Source organism: Neodiprion pinetum, chromosome 6 (genome assembly GCF_021155775.2).
Source record: "Neodiprion pinetum isolate iyNeoPine1 chromosome 6, iyNeoPine1.2, whole genome shotgun sequence".
In the NCBI taxonomy this organism is placed as follows: Eukaryota; Metazoa; Arthropoda; class Insecta; order Hymenoptera; family Diprionidae; genus Neodiprion; species Neodiprion pinetum.
Window position 1 is genome coordinate 28,409,237 of NC_060237.1, and position 21,961 is coordinate 28,431,197.

A 21,961-nucleotide genomic window follows, 5' to 3' on the forward strand; every position below is an offset into this window, starting at 1 on the left:
AAAAACGAAGGACGAAAGAAAAAATCGAAACGCGAAATAACGAGTGAGACAAAACGAAAATACAAGATCTACCCCTAACCTGAAGTTCTGCAAAATGATCCTGATTTTTGTTTTACACCCGGCATTGCGGAAAGTTGCAATTAGGGTGAAAAAAATATTTCTAACAAAATTTGATGACGTATAATACTTACGATTTGGAGTGTCGCGTTTGACTTGCAAATTTCAAAGCTATACCCGTCGTAATTACTTTATACATTTACAACGAATATCTGGAAGGGCGCTGATTCTGCAAAAGCGTATTATAGCGGATTTGCAATCACGTTTAAAAGGATAAAATACGTAACGAGCATTATATTATATTTATCACATGTATATCCGATGTGCGCTTTGGTAAATTAAAGTGTCGTTTCTATTTTCATATTCGAGTTACATAATCGCATAATTACCTTATCCCTTCGAACATATATCTGGGTTTAAAAAATATTTCTATCCCTAAAACGAAAAATTCGAATGTAAAATTGACTATGTATAGTTTCGACAAAAACCGCATCGATATTCATCGATTTACATCGCTGACCGCGAGCTTGCAAAAAAAAAAAAAAAAGAAAAAAAGATCAAATAAAAATCAAATAAATCAACAAACAATTTCCGCCAAAGATTAAATTAGAGTTGGATTTTTTGCCCACTATTAATGAGCTCGTTTCCGTGTCATCGAACCGCTGCACTGACGAGCTCGCGTGTTACACAATTCGGATGGATTAATTGCAGATGTATGTACATACCTGAGTATCGACTAGCTAGTTAGCTGCAGCCGGCGACGTGATTTCGTTTTTCGATTAGTCCGCAGAGTTACGTTCGTGCAAGTTTCAAGATACAATGTGTATAACGTATACAGTCGGAAAGTATATAGCTAACAACTTGATACTCGATAAGGGAAATATTATTGCTGCACACTCGGTCGGGACTTTGGTAGAGACATTTGCACAAACCGGCAATATCAATAATAATATTCAACGCCTGTAATCGAGATAAGCGACAGCTGATAGGCTGCGATAAATTCGCCTCGCCGCGGGTGCCGTTCCGTAATCGATTACCTCGGGATTCGAAGGCATTCGTCCGGGCCTAAGATATTCGAATATCATTTTTTTTTTCATCTTCCTCTCTATTATACAGAATTTGTTGAAACGATTGCAGCGCTTCGAGAATCGACAAATTTCAAAATAGTCAGAGAAATTGCATCGTCGTTTCAACGTGATGCAATATTTTATTTCTAACTGGTATTTTTTTTTTTTTTCTTGTAACCATTGAGACCGTGAGGTTTGCTGACAGCACGAGTTATTTTATGTTGTTGCGATAAAAAATATCGAATCTTGAAGATTTTCCCAAAAATATCAGAACTTCTTTAATTTTTGAGAACCTTCAACTTTTGCCACTATGAATTTGCACAAATTATCTGAATTTTCCCTGTTTCACGTTATTCTTAACCGGTTCATTGTTTCTGCCTACATAAGTTCGTAAACAAATAATCCAAGTAGAATATTACACACGTTTCTCACGGCAGTGTTGTCGAAAAGGAAAGACGACCGAAAAAACATAAACGAGGGTTGAGCTTCACCCGGACAATTTAATCCGCAAGAATTAGAGACGCGATTATCTTATGTAGATATATTCGTTACAACATTATACTGCAAGTAATGCGCCAAATTATACCTTACACGTAAACCGCGGAAGGCATATTTGCCTGTACAACGCGTATAATTGGTAGAAGAAACGTATAGGTTGTTAGAAGAGAAATTATTGTTGCATAAAATCGGCGATAAAATATTGTAGGTATCAGGTTAAGTTGGCCGTATGTAGAGTGTAAATATTTCTACTCACCTTTCGCAAGACGGTTAATGATCAAATCCTTGTGTTGTGCGGTGTGCGGTTCCGGCAAAACCACGAGGAGGTAGCAGCCGCTCAGGGGCGAAGGCGGGGGGTGGATTTGGGCCCCGGTCTGCGTCGTGCCGGCGCTCTGGTCGCCCCCGGGAGTCGATTCGCCGCCTCCCCCTCCCCCCTCGCCGGCAGGCTCCCCCGTGCTCATGCCTGAGGGATGTCGAACATTTCGTTGTCGTTAATAAATTCACCATGCGTAAAACGGATATTTGCATAGGTGTGTTATAAATTACTTAAACGACCCTTGGAAATGTCCGAGTTAATCAGCGTGGATGGAATATTAAAATTATCGAGGATATATTCCGAGATGGAAGAATTGTTGAGAGAATATTGGGAAATGTAAAAATCGTCGAGAGAATATTGAGAGATGGTATAATTATTTGGAAAATATTTTGAAACGTAAGAATCGTGCGGAAATACAAGAGTTTTGAAATATTGAACATGTTGAGAGATTATTCTAGAATAGTAGAATCATAATACCAATGGTAATTATTTTATACCTGACGAGGTTCAAATGCTAAAATATTTCACAAGATTAAAGATGTTCATCAATCAAACCCGTGGAATCAAGTTTTTTTTTCCGTCACGGGATGTTTCGAATAGAGTTCCGAGAGAGAAAAAAGCTCAGAGGTAAAAAACTGAATGGCTGTATTATAGGTACAGGAGTTTGATCGATATTCACTCGCACGTTGTAAAAATAATATATATATATATATACATATATGTACATGTATATTGGTTTCCTCAGTGCGTAGGTTGATACTCGAAGGCATCAATCCTATATTTCCGGATGTGATTTCGCGTGGAAGGATTATATCGCGATCTTTGAACAGGTCGATTTAATTTTTTTTATACTCGTTAGTCCGACATATTTCCCAGCTCAGCTACAACACAATTTCACAATCGTAATTGTAATTGTACAGCGATTTATACAATAAATTGATACAGCGGAAGATAAATAATTCATGTAGTTGTAAATGACGAAACAAAAGTCAGGCTATAAGTAAGCCCCAGTGTGTTTATATGAAAATAAAGATGGTAAATTGGGTAAGTTGACTAGTAAATTACATAATGAACAATCATTTTTCCAAGATATTGCAAATACTTGTAATCAATACAGTATCGACAGAAATAAAATATAAGGTATTCCCGAAATACTTAGCGAAAACTTTATACACTCAGTTGAAGTGATAAAAATCGAAAAAAAAAAAAAAAACCATACGCGTGTTAAATCTTCAACAGAACACTCCGTACAGCACGTAGATAATGAAAACAAAGTAAGCGAACGAGCGATTAAAGTGAGGTAAAACTGTTTGCCGCATAACGATGACCGAAATTCCGCAGCAGCCGCATGCAGCGTAAGGCGTAGCGGTATTTCACGAACCTTCTATCGATCCACGAAAGACGTTAGCTGCAACGCGAATACGTCTACGACTTTAAACGACCTGCATTGAAATAATACCGCACCGCGATACAATGCCGTTGCCGATAAACGTTCGGAGTGCCTAGACAGGCGTTAAGATACAAGCGGGGGTCGCGTATCGCGTAAGAGGGGTGAAGCGGTAGGTGGTGAGGGAACGCGGAGGTAAAGCGAGAAAAATTAGTTAATCGAGGAACCTCCTCCTCCTTTTTCGAGGTCTTCGCCGAAAGCGGCGAAGTAACGATCATTCGCGTGTCGTATCGACTATCGAGTAACGCGGCGGAATGAGCTTCGATGCACGTCCTGTGTTAGAAACGTGATGACGGCGTGACACGCCGGCCGGCATGGCAACCGTCGAGTGGTAAAAGCCGGACGGATCGGCCGCCCAGGTGAGGCTGACCCGACGCGCTTTTATCACTGCAGCGAGAAGCGCGTCCGCTTCCAGTGGAAGAAGCGTAACTTGTCGGCCGCCCTGGGAGTCGAAATTAAACTCCGGGAGTAGACGACGTGCGTCCGTTTCGGATGTACGACGAGATTTAAGCGACAGAAAGAGAGAGAGAGAGAGAACGAAAGGAAGTTAAAATGAGGAATGAAAGTAGGATGAGAAGCTTTCGTTGGATGGAAGATGAACTGGCGATTGTCTGGCTTCGCTACGCGTTGAAGGTTGCACAGGAAACGCGAGGAGTAAAGTAAACCGGACATGAAGTATGATTTACGAGTTTGGCAGTAAGTGTTTTGTAGTTTCTACGCTTGTCGTCGTGATGAAATCTGATTACTGTACCGCCGAGGACGACGATGCTTCCATTAGCTTGGATTTCAGAACTGAAATGTAACAAAAAATAAAAAAAGGATCCAGACCTGCCTGGAATTTCGTTGGCGATAATTTAGAGCGTGTCTAGAGCGATGAGTTTTTGATAAAAATAGAAAAAATGACGACAAGTTTGTGTATACGGTATATCTATGTGTCGCGTATGCGGAACGCACCCCGATTGTGAGACAACGCTAGAGAAAGAAGTACCTCGTCAATTTCAAAATGGCGACCGTGGATCTATGGTGGAGAAAAAAATTTCAGACGAAAATACCTTGTCGGTTATCGGTTAATTTACCGCGAAATTTTCAATTGCAAATCTCGTATTTAAATAATTATACGAAGCGATGAAAATCCGTTGTTGTTATTCACGTTTCAACTTATCCCTGAGGAATAAAAATCTCCCGTAGTGACATGCTATATCGTTACGGCAATGCGGCAAAATTCACAAGACACACAGAGGCTCTGGTACATAAAATTATCGTTATATAACAAAGAATCTTGCTATTCGTAGGTAGATTTAGAAAGGCTGCAGAGTTGAGAGAATGAATATGAACGGAAAAGAAGAAGAAGAGGAACTAATTTTCTACAGAGCTGATACTTCGGTCCTGTCAGTTATTATATACCTATTTCTGCAGCAAACGTCACACGGATTTTAACGTAAATGAGAATAAGAGCAATGCCTGGCAAAAGAATAAGTAGAAACGACGATCTGTGACGAGTTTTTGGTGCGAAGTGTACGTGCCGGTTGCCAAGTTCACAGTGACTAAGAAACCGGCGAGCACAAAGATGCGGATTATCGGTTGGTCCTTGACAGTAGAGAATGTCGGTGTGACTAACCTGGTCCTTTCGAGTGCCCAGCGTATCCTTGGCAGGTTCAAACGGACGTCCTTATGCTACGACGGCACCGGTTTAAACTTGAACTAAACGATTTCGATTTCGTCCTCCTCTATTTCGCCCTTTTAAACGTGCGTCGTCTGATCCTATCGGCCTCGTTGCTGTCAATTTTCTTAGAACGAAGCGATCGATCGGGGTTTCGAAAACTTGTTTTTTTCCTCTATTTCTCTCCCTCCCTCTCTCTTCAAAAAACTGCGAGTACAATTCGAAGGCCCGGCCCTCGTCCGTCGACAGTTCGAGGCCGTCTGCGTCTCCCCTGTCCCTCTTTTCCGTCCTTCCCTCCCTCTTTCTGTCCCTCTCTGTCTATCTATATATCCCTCGGTCCGTCCGTCCGTCCGTCGGCCCAACCGTCCGCCTCGATCAACTTCTCGTCTATCACGGTATCAGTAACAGCAGCAGCAGCAGCACCAGCAGCACCAGCAGCGCGGTTGTGAGCTGCCGTCTGTCTGACAGCGAGCAACTTCTGCAGCTGAGAGCTCGCTGCTCTGCGTCCCGCGCCTTCCCTCCCTCCCCCACCCCCGCCTATCGCCGCTTCCTTCCTTCCCTCGTTCTGCCCCTCAAAACGCCCTCGCCTCTCCTGACACGCGCGGAATATCCTCGCGACTCCCCCACCAGGTTGTTCAATTCAAATGCGAACCCGCGAAATCCACCTTCCGGATTTACAGAGTTCGGATTTTGCACGTTTTTGCAACGTCGGTTACCTCAAAATACAGGTTTCTCGGACGTCGGCGTCGCGTTGGATTTTCTACAAAAATGTGGAAATGTTTTTCGTGGGATTTCAAAACTTATCACAACGTTGAAACGCACGATAGTCCAAATGTAGAAATGTCAGAGCTTGTGAAAAGCAAAATATGAAATGGTCAGAATTTTTACGATTCTATACGTCTTATATATTCTTATTCATTTCCACAGATCTGCATTTCGACTTTTATAAATTTAGACTATCTGCGTTTTGTAATTCTACGAAATAGACTTTTGTCTCGGAAAATTCGATATTGCCACCTTTATATTGTATAATCTATTTACATATTCTACGCATTTGAAGGGTCATGTTTTCCTCACTTATTAATTCACTTTCGGTACTTTTTCATACTAAAAACAGTTTCGCAATTTTTTAAAATTTCTCTTTACACATTTATTTATTCAATTGTTTTTTACTACTGTTACTGAACCGATTCAGAATCTGATTATGTTACATTCGCCTAGTTTTTAAAACACATGTTTCCAATGTCACAAGTTTTTGTATAATTATAGTTTTGACTTGACTCCGAATTATCTACACTAAAATTCTGCAAAAATCCGGTAAAAGAATATTTTCTTCTCTCAGTCAACTTGATAGTAAAGTAGGAAGAATCTATAATAAAAGACGGACATCATCTAAGAAAATCTTGGCGAGATTTATCGTTTTTAAAAAATCAAAACTGCTTCCATTTCGACTGTGTATTTAAACACAGGTTTGACAAAATCGAGTCTTTGCAAAAAAAATTTGCATTTCACCGGATGACCAGAATGTTCGTAGTTGTTATCACCATCACTGATCTGTACTTTTTTCAAATTATCGGACCACGAATATCTTCATCAACCTTCCTTGCAATATCGAAATTTAAAAAATAAATAAATCTGAATAAATAAAGATAAAATCTAAAATCATTCCTCGTCAATTTCCATTTTTCCCATTAAAAATACGTATAAACTTTTTTACCAATCTAAAATTCAAGACGAAAAAGTTCCTGCGATCATGAGAAGACAAAAAGAGGATCAAGGTTCGCCCCTGGGAGTCCTCATCCACCCCTGGCGCCAGTTGCGCGCATGTTTCGCGTTTCACCCCGCTAGTCATGTGGATTTCTGGTTAAAACGTTCACCCTGCGTGCTTAATTTCGTTAAAAAGCGTCGATGATCGGAGTCGCTTCTCGGTCTCAGTAAATTAAAACCAAAAAATCAACACTCGGAAAAGGCAGTCCGATATTTTTTTGCGACTTTTCCTTTACCCGAGTCACTGCGCCGCCGAGCTTTGAGCCACGTCGTCCTTCCGGCAAAACCCCCACCTATTTCCACCTGAACGCAGTGCTGGTATTGACCGCGCTACTAACAGTGCGGAATACATTCGCCCGGAATTATTCATCCCCCAGCGGACGTTTCAGCGACGTATTCCGCCGACACCATAGGCCTATTTTATGGCTCCGACAGTACAACGATTGTATATGGGGGTAACTCGAACAGAGGATGCTTCTCGTTTTGAATGTGAATTATTTTTATTTTTTCTTTCCGGCTTTCCTTTGTTCAGTTGGAATGAAAAAACTTTACACCTTTCTCTTCCTCGATTTCCCCTCTCATCTCGAAGCGAGCTTTCGATGCAGAAGAATCGTTCTTCGCGACGAGCCCTGCTGACAGATCCCATTGGAATTTCGTCACTGTTAAAGCTGCCTGATCTGACGGCAGACTGAGGTTCAATCTGTACGAAGGCGTGCTGAGTTATTCACACGCCTAATAACTTCCAAGGCCCCCTTGACAAACGTCGCTCAACGTCAACGATCGCTTAGTTCGCGTTTTCCCCGAAAAACGCGACGGATTGGTTGACTGCTTTGTTCGTAATATATCGTTATTGTTGTAAAATTTATTTTTAATATTATTCATCGAACATTCGGGATAAAACGATTTTCTCGAGAAGGTTCGTGATTTCGAAATTAATACTTGTCGTAATTTGGTACTAGGAAATTAGTATTTGTATCAAATTATTATCTAATTCGTGAGTTACGAATTATTTTCGTAAAGCAAGAGATTTGGATGTTAATTTTTTTATTTCAAATTATATTCAGATTGTGCAAAAATCTGAGAGATTCATTCGATCTCAGACCACGGTTATTTGTTTTGTCAAGTTAACTATTTTCTACCATTCACTGAACTTGTGATAAATTTGATATTTTGTAAGTTAATTTAACATTACTACTCGTTGAAACAAAATCAATATTAGCGTACTCTTGAAAAATCAAATATTGAGGTAACGGTTCTACTAGCGTGATATGAAAAAAAGTACCTTATGTATTAGTGGAATTGTAGATAATACAGTATTCTGTATAAAACGATTTAAAATGAAGAACCGAGTCCGAACTTTTGTTTACGAGTTGAATAAATCTTTTTCCATCACATTTGCGTATAAATAACATCGTCGTAGCTAATTCGTCAACTTAAATGGCGAATTAAGAAAAAAGAATTGATCCTCGGCTCGACGGCCTCCTTAAAGTCGATGCTAAATTTTTAGCCCTCAATTAAAATCAAAACATCGCGTGTAACACATTTCAAATCTATACATAACGTCAAAGAATTTTTCCTTGCTTAGTTATACAAAAGAGAAATACAGAGCTGGGTGTAATATGTAAATTTAATCAAGTGTTCTAGATTCAGCGGCACAACAGTAGCTGAACTGTGAAACGTTTACCGGACCGAAAAATCTGCTGCGCGTGTACATGTAACACGAAGTATATCCGTCTCGATCAGGGCGTGATAGGGCTAATTAAATAATTAAATTGTAATTAAAGACGGATCGAATATCTGTCGAAGTGTAACGAGACACGACATTTCCTTCATTACGTTCCAGATCATGCGGCGTTTGTAAAATAAGTAATATTCTAATTTCTACGCTCGATTCCGTTTCCTTCGCATTAGTTTTTAGCGCGTTACTCCGTTCCTAGATTTGTCAGTAATTTTTGCAACTCGGATATAACGTCGTGACTGAGTGACATTTTGCTTTTTCAACGTCCCTTATACCCGCTGCAGTCGATATCCACTCGATCATGCGAGCTTAATCTTCGAACTCTCTGAAACTTATGGCGAAACTTTGATGGACGAGGAAAACTGCTCGGGATAAATGTGACGTAGTAGACGAGGTATACATACATGCATGTAATAGATTTGGGTAGAAAAGTCGGTGTAGCTTATACAGTAAAAGTTTGTGAAAAAAAATACAGGAGTTTCGCATCAACGAGAGTTCATTTTACATTATAATAACGGTAAAACACGTCCTGAGATACGCATTTTAAATTATTCTGAAAGGTATATATCCGTCTTAATTATTTTCAAATATCTCAATCGTCTATGCGGTACATGAAAAAGACCTTTTTTACACCAAATATCACACTGATCTCGTTCCAAGAAATTGTAGATTACAGGAAGGAGAAAAAAAATTCGACCATAAATTATGCCTACATTGGCAACAAAAAAAAAAGGCATCAATGATATTCAAGGATGGAATCTTAGAGCACCGACGTAATAAAGTATACGTGTATATATAATGAATCTCTAAAAGCCAATTTATAACTCGAAACAAGTCGATTATTATACGAAAATAAATCATTTGCATGACGATATAGACCACGTGTGTATACGTAGAACGGAATAATTCGTGTTTCGGTATCTGGCTTGAAGAATTACCTAGTAGAACTATAGAAAAAGGTGGAGAAAAACAAATTGTTCAACAATATTGATTTTGTAAATCACGGACAAAACAGAGACTGCAAATCTACGCAGAAAATGCTTCACAATGTGTACTGCAATGCAACGTTTGTGGGTCGCTTTGAACGTGTCTTTGTGAGTACGTTTCGAGCTTTGAGAGTTCGGGCGAATTGGAGAGAAAATAAGGAAAAGAATAATATGTATCTACCTGTGTAAGTACCTGCCGTAACGCCTTCAGCAAACATTTCTCTACCTATCACACGTTTTGCCTGATGAAAAAATTGTACACAACATATAAGATAAATAATCAAATAAATTACGTGCATCAAATATGTATGTACAACATAAAACGAGAACCAAGAAAATCTACATATTTTGTTAAAATATTTTCTTCACGTTTTTTCGGGGCAATGGATAAAAATGAAGAATGAGAAACAATACGAGTAAAAATATTTTATTACTCAATGTTCGAAATTATAAAACACTAATACTTAAAATACTTGAAAACTTATGTTTAAGCGTGATTTGAACGGAACATAAAATTTGTTTTATACTGTTTTTCTTTCCTTTGTTTCAATCCTTTTACGAGTTTCGAATTTCAGTGGACCGCAATTCGTTGGTGCTTCAAAGGGTAGAAACGCGAATCAACCGTGATGGGGCATAAAAGAAAAAAAAAATACAAACAAGAATTAATTAATGAAAAAGTTATATATATATCAAGAAGGTTCGTGAACTTTGAATGAATTACAGCCAACGAGTGAAATAAGACGCGTTGTGCGCAGAAGAGAAATAGTAATAGAAAATGTTTGTTCGCAAGCCGTGGCTGGCAGCTCGTTTGTGCCTACTTATCCCGCCCCCGTTACAAGGGGAGCTTTCGTTGGTCGTTTGGACCGCGAATTAGTGGTTGAAAGTATAACCCGGATGTGCAAAGAAGAGGAACCGGTGTATACTCGGCTGTAACACGAGTACTTGATGCCTGCTTCGGTGATTGGGGGGTTGTTTCTTTGTTTTATTTATATTTTTCAATTTTTACGCAGGAACGCCGTGACAAGACGGGAGATAATAATTGATAGAGGAGTGAGTTAGGTGTTTTGAGTCGTTAAATGAAGAGAAATTCACTGATTCACGAGGGCAAGAAGTGTACGAAGTTTGGGCTGAAGACGATTAATCACCCTGCGCCAAAAAGACGGCGATGCAGAATCTTTTTTCAACCTTCCACGATTCGAATCCCCGCCAAATTACATTGGCGAGTTGACAAAGGATTTCGTGTCTGGCGGAATATATACGATATCGCGGAAAAACGTTGCGACCTATCGATAATAACGAGTTACGCAATTAAAAGCTCCGATTTTTCTACGACTTGAAGTGAAATTCAAATTACAGTAAAACGGGAATTGATGTCATAATTTTGAAATATTATTGCAATAATTGTAAGTACCAAATTTTTTCCTAAATTCAACTGTTCCGGCAGTATCAAATTAAAAATTGATACGAGTATCTTTACCTATATATGTACATGCAACGAAAAAAGAATATCAACAGGTTCTACATTTTCTGCTTACAACTATGTAAATATATTTTCTTGTATCACGTTTGAGATAGTGAAAAAGTTAAATATATTGTAAGATACGTGGTGGACGAAAAAAAAAATAAAAAAAAAAAAATGCTTTCGATGGAATAAAACCGAGGCCAAACTCGTGTTACATGCGATAAATCTGCGGTGAAAATAATGTGAAAAGTGAAGGTATGAATTTTTTATCGTTTCAACCGTTTCCGATTCTCAGTATTTCGAGTCTGAAAATTTTGTTTACAAATTTGTCACTCCTTCGAGTAAACGGTATCGTTTTATACACGTGTGGAACGGCTTACGTCTTAGGTGTAAAAACGGTTTCTGGGTAATAAAAGAAACGAAAAGATCTTCGCCGCATACAGATTAGGGACACGGCAGCGATGCGTTGAAAGTTTCAATAAAGAGCGCCCCCCTCGCATAATTATAATAACGATCCGCTAGCGCTCCATACAGGAACTTGACTGACGGGTTGACCGCCACTACTGCCGCTGTTATGGTTGTCATTTGAAAGTGAAGACTGGTTAGTGGTCAGTGGACGATCGGAGTAGTGAGTGGAGTCGCTCAGCGAGCAGTCGCGAAAGCGTTATAACCAGTTGCAACAAGTGCAAACAAGACGCGAGTTATTTGTTTGCCAGAAGGATTTCGACAAAAGTATCAAGCACGGAACGAGTTGGCAATTTTCAAATACAACGTTAAATTATCATAAAGTGACTGCAAGACACGCGCGAGCGTCAAGAATCAAACCGTTATGCAAACAACGATGTGTCAAACGATGGACTGCAGGTGCCAAAAGTCTACGCGAACAAGAAACACTTGGGCGTCCCGTTTGCTGTTATTCGCAATTTGTACTCTTTGGGTATGTGTTGACTTTTCTTTTCACTGGTCTCGATGTGGTGATATTTTTATTTATTTTTTTTCTTTTTCGTTTTCATCTCGAAAGTAACGATTTTTCATCCAACGATGTTACGTGTATCTCATTCCTTCTCTTTAACACATTTTTTACGCATGTTTATGAAAAAATCATTGGTAGGTACCGTCAGAGCTTGTTTTAATAACCACTGTGTAAAATTGAACTTACGATTAGAGATTTCTTGAGAACGTAACTCACTTCAAAATCTAATTTAGGAATATGAAATGCGACGCGCATATTTTGTTTACACAGTCTGATTATACCCAAATATTATATGCATTCTTGAATACGAATATGACTGCATGGGGCCCAATGCCGTTTAGAAAATATTGTGAACGATGATAATGCATTCGATGTATGTATACACACACATATATATATATACATCGAATGCATTATCATCGTTCACAATATTTATATATATATATATATATATGTCCCCTTCGGCAATCTTGTTATACAAATATGTGATACTCGGTATGTATAGATACATCGATAACGATCATAATTGCTTCAACGGTGGTGGTAAACATTTTAGCTCGCATTTTAGTGAATTTTTGATTCACGGTAGAGACCCGTTTCTACATAATAAATGAAGAGGAGAATTAAAAAAAGGCTGTAATCAGTGTCTGCGACCATAAATTAAGAGAAAAAAAAAAATAAAAAATGGTCAGCTAACGCTTTTTTCTTTTTTGCGTTGAATAATTGAATTTGTCTAGAAATTGGAAAAAGTGGGACGTGTACAGTCTTCTTTATAATCCTTTTCTCGAATTAAAGAAACTTTTAAACGGTTGAACTCGGTCGTAACATTAGACGGAAACACGATAACCTTCTTCCGTTAAATCGTTATCTTAACCTACAACTGCGAGAAAAAATTTACCGCAAATTATAATGGAACCTTGTACGGGCATTCTTCCTGTTATAACTTACGGCAAGGATTTATTCTCATTATCGTTGTTTGAAGCTCGTTACATTGTAAGCATTCAGGATTTCTCCATGAATCTTTTTTTCTTCTATTTTCACATAATTCAGGTATCTCTGGCAATAACCAAGTAAAAACATTAAAACCATTTTTCACTCCTTACGCCTTTGTTTACGTGTATAATAGAGCAATATCCTCGTCGAAGTATGTGCAGAATTTACAGTCAGCACACCTGGCAACAAATAAACTGCGAACTTCAATGACTAGCAAACTGAACTGGTTCATTGTGGGAAAAAGTGTAAACGTCGCCAGCCGCATCGATTCCGCATTTGTTAAAGTTGCAGTCTACAGAGACTCGTTATCAGATCGTTGATAAATTTGTATAATAAAAACGATTTCTAAATACCGGATGAAAGTGCAGAAGGAAATTACCACAATAAATCAAACTTGAACACTAAAAGCGTGTGAGATATATTCAAACGGCTGTATCAACCGCAAGAATTACAATCAATACGAATCAAAATCCAGCTAATCATTAGAAATTCTTTCCTGTTTGCGGTTTTTCGCTTCAGCAGTACGGGACATTGTTACATATGATTAAAATTTTTCATTTTGTTTTATTGATTAATTTTTATTTACCAATCATAACATCGTGCATCTTGTCAAATAGAAACTGAAACGCTTTCGATGCTCATTCGCGGTGAGAAACTGCTCGGCGCAACACCGTATACCGCAAGCGAGTTAATTAGGTATACAAGAGTCTCCGGTACAACGCAAGGACGACCAGTTCCCTCGGTGGGATTTGTATTTTTGTGACATTATTTCTTGTTATTATCGTCACTATCATTATACATAATTATAAACGCACACTGGCGTTTTGTACATTCGCATACACGCGATCCATGCACGGATAAAATCACATGTATGAAAGCAACACACACTTGTATAAATCGCGAATTCCGTATCGGCGTGAATGACCCGAACTAATATACATATAATAGCTGAATCGAAAATCACAAAGCAGACAAAGATTCCGGGTAATTTCGTTGATATGTTGATTGGGAAATTTAACGCGAAGCAAAGGGTGTATTTTACCGAAATACGCCTGCACGTCGGCAACTCGAAATACATTTTAACCGATCGTCATTTGTCTCGTCCTTCCCGAATGACTGACTCTTCTCCAACCAGTCCAATCATGGACTCTGAAACAAATGTCGATCGGTTAATTTGTCATCCAAGTTGCCGGAATGCAGGCGGTTTTAGTTTGAATGTAGCCTGAATTGCATAAATGCAGGCGGATTCACTCGGTGTTAAATTGCTCATGTAACATTTCCACGAAATGACCTGATATGAAGGAGACAAGAGTTTGTGAAAATGTTGTGTATGATATGTATTCTCATATCTCTGGGATTTGGAAAAAAAAATATCAAAGATTTGTGCCATCAAATGGAAGATTGCAAAACATTATCATTATTGGACACTACTTGTTCGAAACTATTCGTCTCTTCTCGGATACAAATTGATCAGTAAAATTATACGGCGATTTGATGACTAACAAATTTTCTTCACTCATTCAACTCGACCCAACTTTACTCCATTCGGTTTAGGTGTAACAAAGAACGCTTGGAAGGAGCTGAAAAGTCCCATTTAAACTTTAAATTTTCATCATTCTCTACTTGTGTAACAACTCCTAGTCGCAATTTTTGTTAAATATTCGGAGCGGTTCAACATCCAGTCACCTCTGTCCTCTTTTCCTCTGGCATTTTACATTATCAGTTCCTTGAAAACAGAAGAAACAGTCCGGAAAATGCGGTAACGACTTGTTAATTATCTCCTCAGGCGGTGCAGCAAGTGCAGTCCATGCCCTCCAGGGATGTGACAGAACTCGATTCCTTCTCCAGGACCCGAATTCCGGTAGAATCTCACCGGCGAAATCCCGAGGTCCGAGAAACAACGTCGAACAACAGAGTGAGAAGTCGAGGAGAAACGATCCCGGAAAGTCGACGAAGTAAGTGAGAAAAAATGGTTTGTCTTTGTCTTAACGTGTGTACAGAGAAAAAGTTTACTTGTTATATTACATACCGATTGTTTAGAATAAAGTACAACAAAAGCCCGACACTTTGATCCTTGATCGATATAAAATTTGCGTATCATCGGCGTAAATTCGCCAACCGATTTATTTGACAAAGTTACGTTGTTCGTAATCTCTGATCGGAGCTTAAAATAATGTGAAACTCCTACAGACAGCGGCAATATCAACTTTCCAGAGGAAGACGTAAATCACCGTAACACTTCAACGCGTTTCACGGTTCCCGTCCGGATGAAATCCTGCACTGGTCAGACATACTGCGAGGAAGTTGAGTCTTATCCCGAGGATATCGTGAGGAACGTATTAAGGAGAAATGAAAATTTGAAGATATTCGCCGGCATCGACGAAGTGAGTTTCAATGAAATATTTCCAAATTTCATTATAATTGACCGCGACGAAAAAAAAGATATACGTCTAGAAGAGAAATAATGAAAATATTCCGTAAATTTCCTAGTACAATTAACCGTCAACGCACGTCGTTTGTCACTGCTGAGAAATCCCAACGCCTCGGTATCCTGGAATCGTTGCATTACCAACGCTGTTCTGCATATTATGCGGTTGTTCGCTCGCTGCATATCGTTACATGTTACTTATCATACTCTCTGTATTGACAAAGCATTGAAAATAATTATAACAATGATCGTGATGCGATGCGATCAAATTCCGACGACGATTTCAAACTCCGATACAAGAATCGCTCGGTAGAATAATCTCGATCTTAATCAATTGCTTTTACTTTTTCGTCATTAATTTTACATCGCATTTATGTGAACGATTAAAATCTCGTTCGATGCAATAGAATTATTTTACCGTAAAATTTTACAGAATATAATGACCGAGGCGTGACAATCTCGTTTCAGATCCAGATCGATCATAGGCTAAATCCATCCGAAGGTACCGAATCGCTTTGCAATGCGGAGGTGAGAATTACACCTATATATAAATATTTCACTCGTTAAATAAATGAGGATAACAATAATACTTTGATTTCTACATATCTCATAATATAAGACAAAAATTAGAATACAGAAAATGATATTTTCTTTCAAATCGTAAGTACACCGAAGTTAAAAATTACTTTTCAGGTAAGGGTCATATTTCCAAAAGAGGGGGAAACCGATACAGGCGATCGGCTGCTCATACTCCAGGATCCCGCGAGTGGTTTCAAGCAGGGTGTGCAAATCGAGAGCTGCGGAACGTGAGTATACACGTGTATAATAATAACAACAACAACAATAATATCTTACTTCGAAAATAAATCGAATATCGACAAGTTTCGACATTTTCGAATCAAATGGTTTCTTTCGCATCGTGTTTTTTTTTTTTCAATTCTCTTTCATTACTTTGCAGAGGTCAGATCGGCGGCGCTTGCAAGATAATCGACAAAGCCATCCTCGGATACAAGACGGAATGCACACAGAAGTACGTTTACAGAGTAATGGCTGCGCTCTCGAAAGACATGAAGGGGGAAAAGGCACGCGTCAAAATGCCCTCGAGTTGCTGTTGTCAGATACAGTTTGTCGGCTCGCGAATCGGCGGTCGCATCGGGATCGACAAGGATCAAAGTCCAGCGCAATATACGAAGACCTCACACTCGCGACGCAATTGAGTTGACAATATTTGTTCGACTGCGTTTTTACCCCTATTTTTTTTTTTGTTTTTTTTTTTTTTAGTCTTCATTTTACTCCAATATGTTTGACGAATTTAAGTTATTCGTTATGTTATAATTTACGTTTGTGAATTAATTGAGGGGAGATAAAGAGGGGGAAAAAAAAGCAGGATAAAAGTGAAAACTTCTGTGAGAATTAAACTTTATCGCCACATATACATCGTAGCGTGATTTTTTATTATCTTCGATTGTCAACTTTCATTTCATTTTCTCGTTTCTCTTTCGTCGATTTGATTCTATTTTTTTTTATTAATTTTTTTCTCGTTCTTTTTCATTTTTTTGCTGCCGTTCTTCAAACCAAAAATATTGGGCAAGATTTAAATCAATATGTTTATTCAAATTGTAGGGCATATATATGATAACCTACGTTGTGTGTAATATTATAAACGCTACGAAATTATATAGAATTTAGCGATGACGCTTATTCTAAACCGAACAATATTATAGGCGCAGTACCGTGACTCAATTCCTATTAAATTTTTGATGACGTAACACGTTCGACGCAGTTCTACCGTTGTATATAACGTGACCTTAAACCATGTTACGCGCAAAACCAGGTGCATTGTGAACGAAAACATCAAGGTTTACCATTATCGTAATGATTTTTATTTTCTCATATTATTCTTAGCATTCATCGGTATGCATAATTGTTAATGATACATCACGATCATCAGTATTCGGTCTTCGTGACATTTAATTGTAAGAAAACGCAGTTGAAGTGAAAATATTATAAATACAATGGAATAAAAAATCGAAAATCAAAAGCCACAATATTTTAAACACCAAAGTAGCGTTTACATTAGGCGTACTGTATTTTATTTGCTTTAAATAATTCATCATAATCAAGTAGGTACTTTATAACTTAATGACCTTTTTCGCATTTAAATGCTTCGTTATTACGTCGATTGTTTCGTTTAGATATGAAAAAAAAAGAAAAAATTGAAGAGCAAAAAAACTTTCAAATCTTTGAAGAAAAATTACTCTATTATAATTATCGTTATTGTATCTTGTTCTTAAATTAGATACGCAGAGTAAGTAACCTTCTTTCCAGATTTGTAGATACACGATTCGTTAAATCGCGTCATAGACTGTATCATTATTTTGTAATATGTACTTATTACCCTGATTATTTCGAATGAAATGTACGTTTAAATAAACGTATTATAATGTTTATACACAACTTTAAGGTTTAATTGAATTGCCTCTGCCGATATGTATAAATTGAAATTATTTGTCGAGGACGATTCAAGAACTGGAGATCGATGAAAGGCTCAAGATACCCGCATCAAAGTATAGAGACATAAAAAGAAATTTACTAAACTGTAGGTACCTGAAAGAAAATTTTCCCTCGTCACGCGACACGAAATATTATAAAATGTACTCACGGTATGTAAAAACCTGGAATTAAAAACGCCTCGAAACAATGTTAACGCGTGTATATCTAATTTTCAAAAATATACAATTCGTTCATCTGAATTGTGTTGATAAAAATTTCGAGACACATTTTTCCGAAGAATTCGTGAAAATTTTTCTACCAACGAGGCTGAATAAATCCCTTTTATCAATCTTCAAGCTCTTTCCCGTATTCTCATATAAATCAGTGCGAATCGACCCTCGGAAATCTGGATAACCTAGATTAACGTTTTTCCCATTTGAATCCGTATACCGTGAAATTAATTCACCTAACTTTGAGTAGCTAATCTCAAAGACGGGTTTTACCTTGTACCCGAAAGTTTACGCAATGCTACCCACATTATTTTGCAAAACGATAAGAGCAGAACAATAAGAGTCTGATTGTATACCTGGGGGATGTTCGTAAGGCTGTTGATTCTTCGGGAAAGGTAAAATCGTTCGTATACATGGTTATTAATACACACAAAAGAGACCGACCAATTTCCAATTTACTCTGAAACTCCCGCGTGCGTTTCCGCTGACGTATACTTACAACGACAACCTAATAATATGTCCCGTGTAGCAATGGAATTTACCGTATAAATCGCGTTTGTAGAGTCCGGTACGCGGTGATCTGCAGATGATGCAAACAATACCGGATATATATATATTTTTCACTTGTCCTCACGTCCATGGGATTACCATGGTGCTGCAGGGACTGATGTATTATATTAGGGGGACAGCCGACAATTAATCACGTTTCGTTCCGGCGTTCGAGCACGCGGATGATGATACAACGATCGTTGTGAAAAATGAATCAATTTGCTTCCCAGAAGCCACGAGAATACGGGACAAAAGTTTGGTAACACTTGTTTTTTCCTAAATCTACAAAGAAAGAAAAAAATATCTCTACATCACGTGTTTGCAGATATATTAATCAATTCGATATTCGTTTAACAATAGTTTCGTTTTGATACAGCTTAGAGAATTATCACGGAGATAAATTCCATCACAACTATACCGTGGTTGAAAAAACGAACCAGACCCGATTCGTATAATTTTTTGATAAATTACTCGGCGAGTGATCGGTGCATTTTTTTTTTTTTTATCTCATACGTTGTTGATTACCAGAGATTTTTCAGAATCAAGTCCTAGCATTGATTTGCAAATTTGTCAAGTTGTTGTTCTTCTTAAAATTTATAACCGATGCTTCTTTCCTGTCAATCTGTATTCACTGAACTGATGATCTTGATTCCCCAACGTGACGTTGTCCCACCCCCACCCCCCTCCCCCCCCCCCCCCCCCCCAATACAGATAAACGGTATTTTCGTGAGAAATGAAGCAGAAAGAGAAAATAATAAAGAAAGAAATAAAAATAAAAAAAAAAGAAACGTTAAACGTTGCAGTGGAAATAAACTAACCAATTAAAAATATTCAAAAAATTTCAATGCCGGGAATTTCAGTCGATAAATAATTAGTGGCGTACCGGAATCGTCGTTTCATAATTATACGTTACACCGAATAAACGTCGATGAGATATTTTTTTGTGTAAACCGTACTTATCACGATAACATAATAAAACCTGCCAGAAAAACCTATCGACATGATAAATTTCGTTACTATATCGATACCCCGTTAAATATAACCAACGTATTTATGTATATAATAGGAACGATTCAATTACAGTTCATCAGACTTGGAGCGTACGGATGCTGCGGGCGATACCGGAATATTACCCGTCTATTAACGATGAAAAAAAAAAATTCAGCTAGTTAGCCGCTGAGAATTCGTGCCGTTAAATGATCGATAAATTGGACCGATCCATCAGCCAACCGATAATTAAATGGCGATGATGATAATTCAGGGGCGAACAAAGTATCGTTGAAAGATGGCATAACGTCGAGGGGATGAACAGCTCCTCCCTTTAATAATCAAGCACGGCGTCGGTGCCGCTGCAGCGAACTGCAGCAGGATGCAGGCTGCACAGACTGCGGACGGAGTATAAGTTCCGAGTGTAATATAACGATCGCCGCGCGAGTCTAAGTAAGTGTTGAGATAAAAGCGTTTGCCGGATATTGCGCATAGTCGGTATAAATTATTATTGACAGGTTACAACCGGCGGCTTGAATTATGACGACGTAAGTATATATCGTTCGTATAATACATAACGGCACCCTCCCTACGTACCTATCTTACGTATTTACCATTCAACCTTACGATGCCCACAAATTGGCAACTCCATTATCGCCGGGGTTAAGATAGGAAAAAGAACGACAAGTTTTCACAGAATAATATACCGTGAATTCTTCTTTTTCTTCCTATTATAATTGTTATTATTACACACACATAGTTCGTAAGAGAGTTCGTGTATAATTGCCAAGAATGGATGGATAAGTGGAAACCGCATTGTCTGAATCAAAAGATAGAAAAGTTAGAAAAGATAGATAAATAGACAGATATTTGGTTTACAAATGTGCAGTACGTTGTACAGAACAATTAATTACTGCTCAGTGTATAATATAGGTATAAGGTCTTGACGAAGAAAGGGAGGGAAAAGGAACGACGAAGATATATTTAGAAAAGCAGAAGATCGACGTTAAATAAATTCGCACTTTTTTTGCTTAAAAGCTGCATCGGCTGCAGCTCACACCTTTGACAAAAGACTCGAGTTTAGACGCCGCTGCAGATGCCCCAGCTTATCTTCGCATCTTTATTACAGCATGTTCCTACTTATCCTCGTCCTACAAAATGGGTCTGCACAACCGTAGAAGTATAGTACATAAACGTATACATATACAGGGTATACACAGATGTAAGTATCATCTTGAAGCAGATGTTCCGCAGATATGTTTTGCACGTACTGGACCTGCGAGAAAAAAGCCTCGCGTATTTCTTCTGAATTTTAATACCGCCCACCTCGTGTACGGCATGTTTATTGTTTACACACGTGTATAATGCACGGAAAAGAAACGTCACTCTACGCATTCGGTCTGGGTCTGATTATTCCGATGGAATTTCAATCCGTACGATCATGCGAGTTTCCCTCTTGCATCCGTATGAGAAAAGGGGATAATTAGATGAGGCAAAAGACGGGGATCAGGAAATGTCAAAGTCACCGAAATGATAGATGATTTAAATTAGAATTTAAGAAATCGAGTCAATTTCTTTGACTAGTTGAACAGCTAAGTTTTTTTTCTCTATGGTATAACGACAATGAAAATTGTGCAACCTGTATTATATCTACTTGAATATTTTACTTATTTTCATTGCCAAACAAATATCGTCAGATTGTTTATCAATACCATATGTAACATGTATGTATAAGTTATACATTATTCGAGTAAAATTTGAATACTGCCGAGGAAAAAAATGGTTTTTTCTTTCGTATAGAATACTGAAAAAATCAGGCATTCGGATCAATTTCTAGACAGAGCGTTGCGTGCACGAGTTCGTTCAATATCGCGGTCCCAATAAATACCAACACGCGTCTAAATTGTACACATATAGAATGTAACGTGTAGGCTCATCTATTTCTACGTAATATATCGTATATTTTATCGCGAGGATAATTCGCCGCGCTACGAAAACTAGCTGACAAAAAGATATCGAGTGATATAATACTTGTACCTATATATACAAGCCCCACATTTGCGTCTCGGTCAAGGGTAGTATAATATATTCTCATGTACAAGATTCACTTTGCATTTCCCGCTATAAAAATTTGTAAGAACGTAAAATGGAACGATGCAACAATTTATTATTATACGTATTTCCTTCCGCTGTGTGGTAATACTCGGTGTGAAAATCAATCGCGGATGTACCAACCTGCCAATAATATCTTTTGGCAGAAATCAACCATGCAGGCAGCAAAGGCTTTCAACGACCGCGTTGCGACCCGGC

The 21,961-nt window shown here is 38.3% G+C and overlaps 3 protein-coding genes across 4 annotated transcripts in view; 1 reads left to right on the forward strand and 2 right to left on the reverse strand.

The window, feature by feature from the left end:
• The window catches only part of LOC124222069 (microtubule-associated protein futsch), a 67,377-nt gene extending 61,860 nt beyond the window's left edge, over window positions 1-5,517 (reverse strand). The window contains exons 1-2 of the mRNA XM_046632654.2: window positions 5,004-5,517; window positions 1,879-2,085 (exon numbers count right to left, since the gene is read on the reverse strand). Coding sequence (XP_046488610.1) covers window positions 1,879-2,083 — 205 coding nt within the window. The 5' untranslated portion in view covers window positions 2,084-2,085; window positions 5,004-5,517. The remainder of the gene's footprint in view (window positions 1-1,878; window positions 2,086-5,003) is intronic.
• LOC124222077 (nucleoside diphosphate kinase homolog 5) overlaps window positions 1-21,961 on the reverse strand; it is a 193,799-nt gene that overhangs the window by 88,368 nt on the left and 83,470 nt on the right. The window lies entirely within an intron of this gene.
• Window positions 11,581-17,849, forward strand: LOC124222079 (uncharacterized). Of its 2 annotated transcripts, none has more exons than XM_046632672.1 (6): window positions 11,581-11,935; window positions 14,751-14,919; window positions 15,179-15,348; window positions 15,861-15,920; window positions 16,086-16,198; window positions 16,351-17,849. In XM_046632672.1, the coding sequence occupies exons 1-6, from the start codon at window positions 11,828-11,830 to the stop codon at window positions 16,607-16,609; spliced, it is 879 nt and encodes a 292-aa protein (XP_046488628.1). In that variant the 5' UTR covers window positions 11,581-11,827; the 3' UTR covers window positions 16,610-17,849. The 2 variants fall into 2 exon arrangements, with proteins under 2 accessions (XP_046488628.1, XP_046488627.1); XM_046632671.1 differs by having other exon boundaries at window positions 11,584-11,935; window positions 15,155-15,348.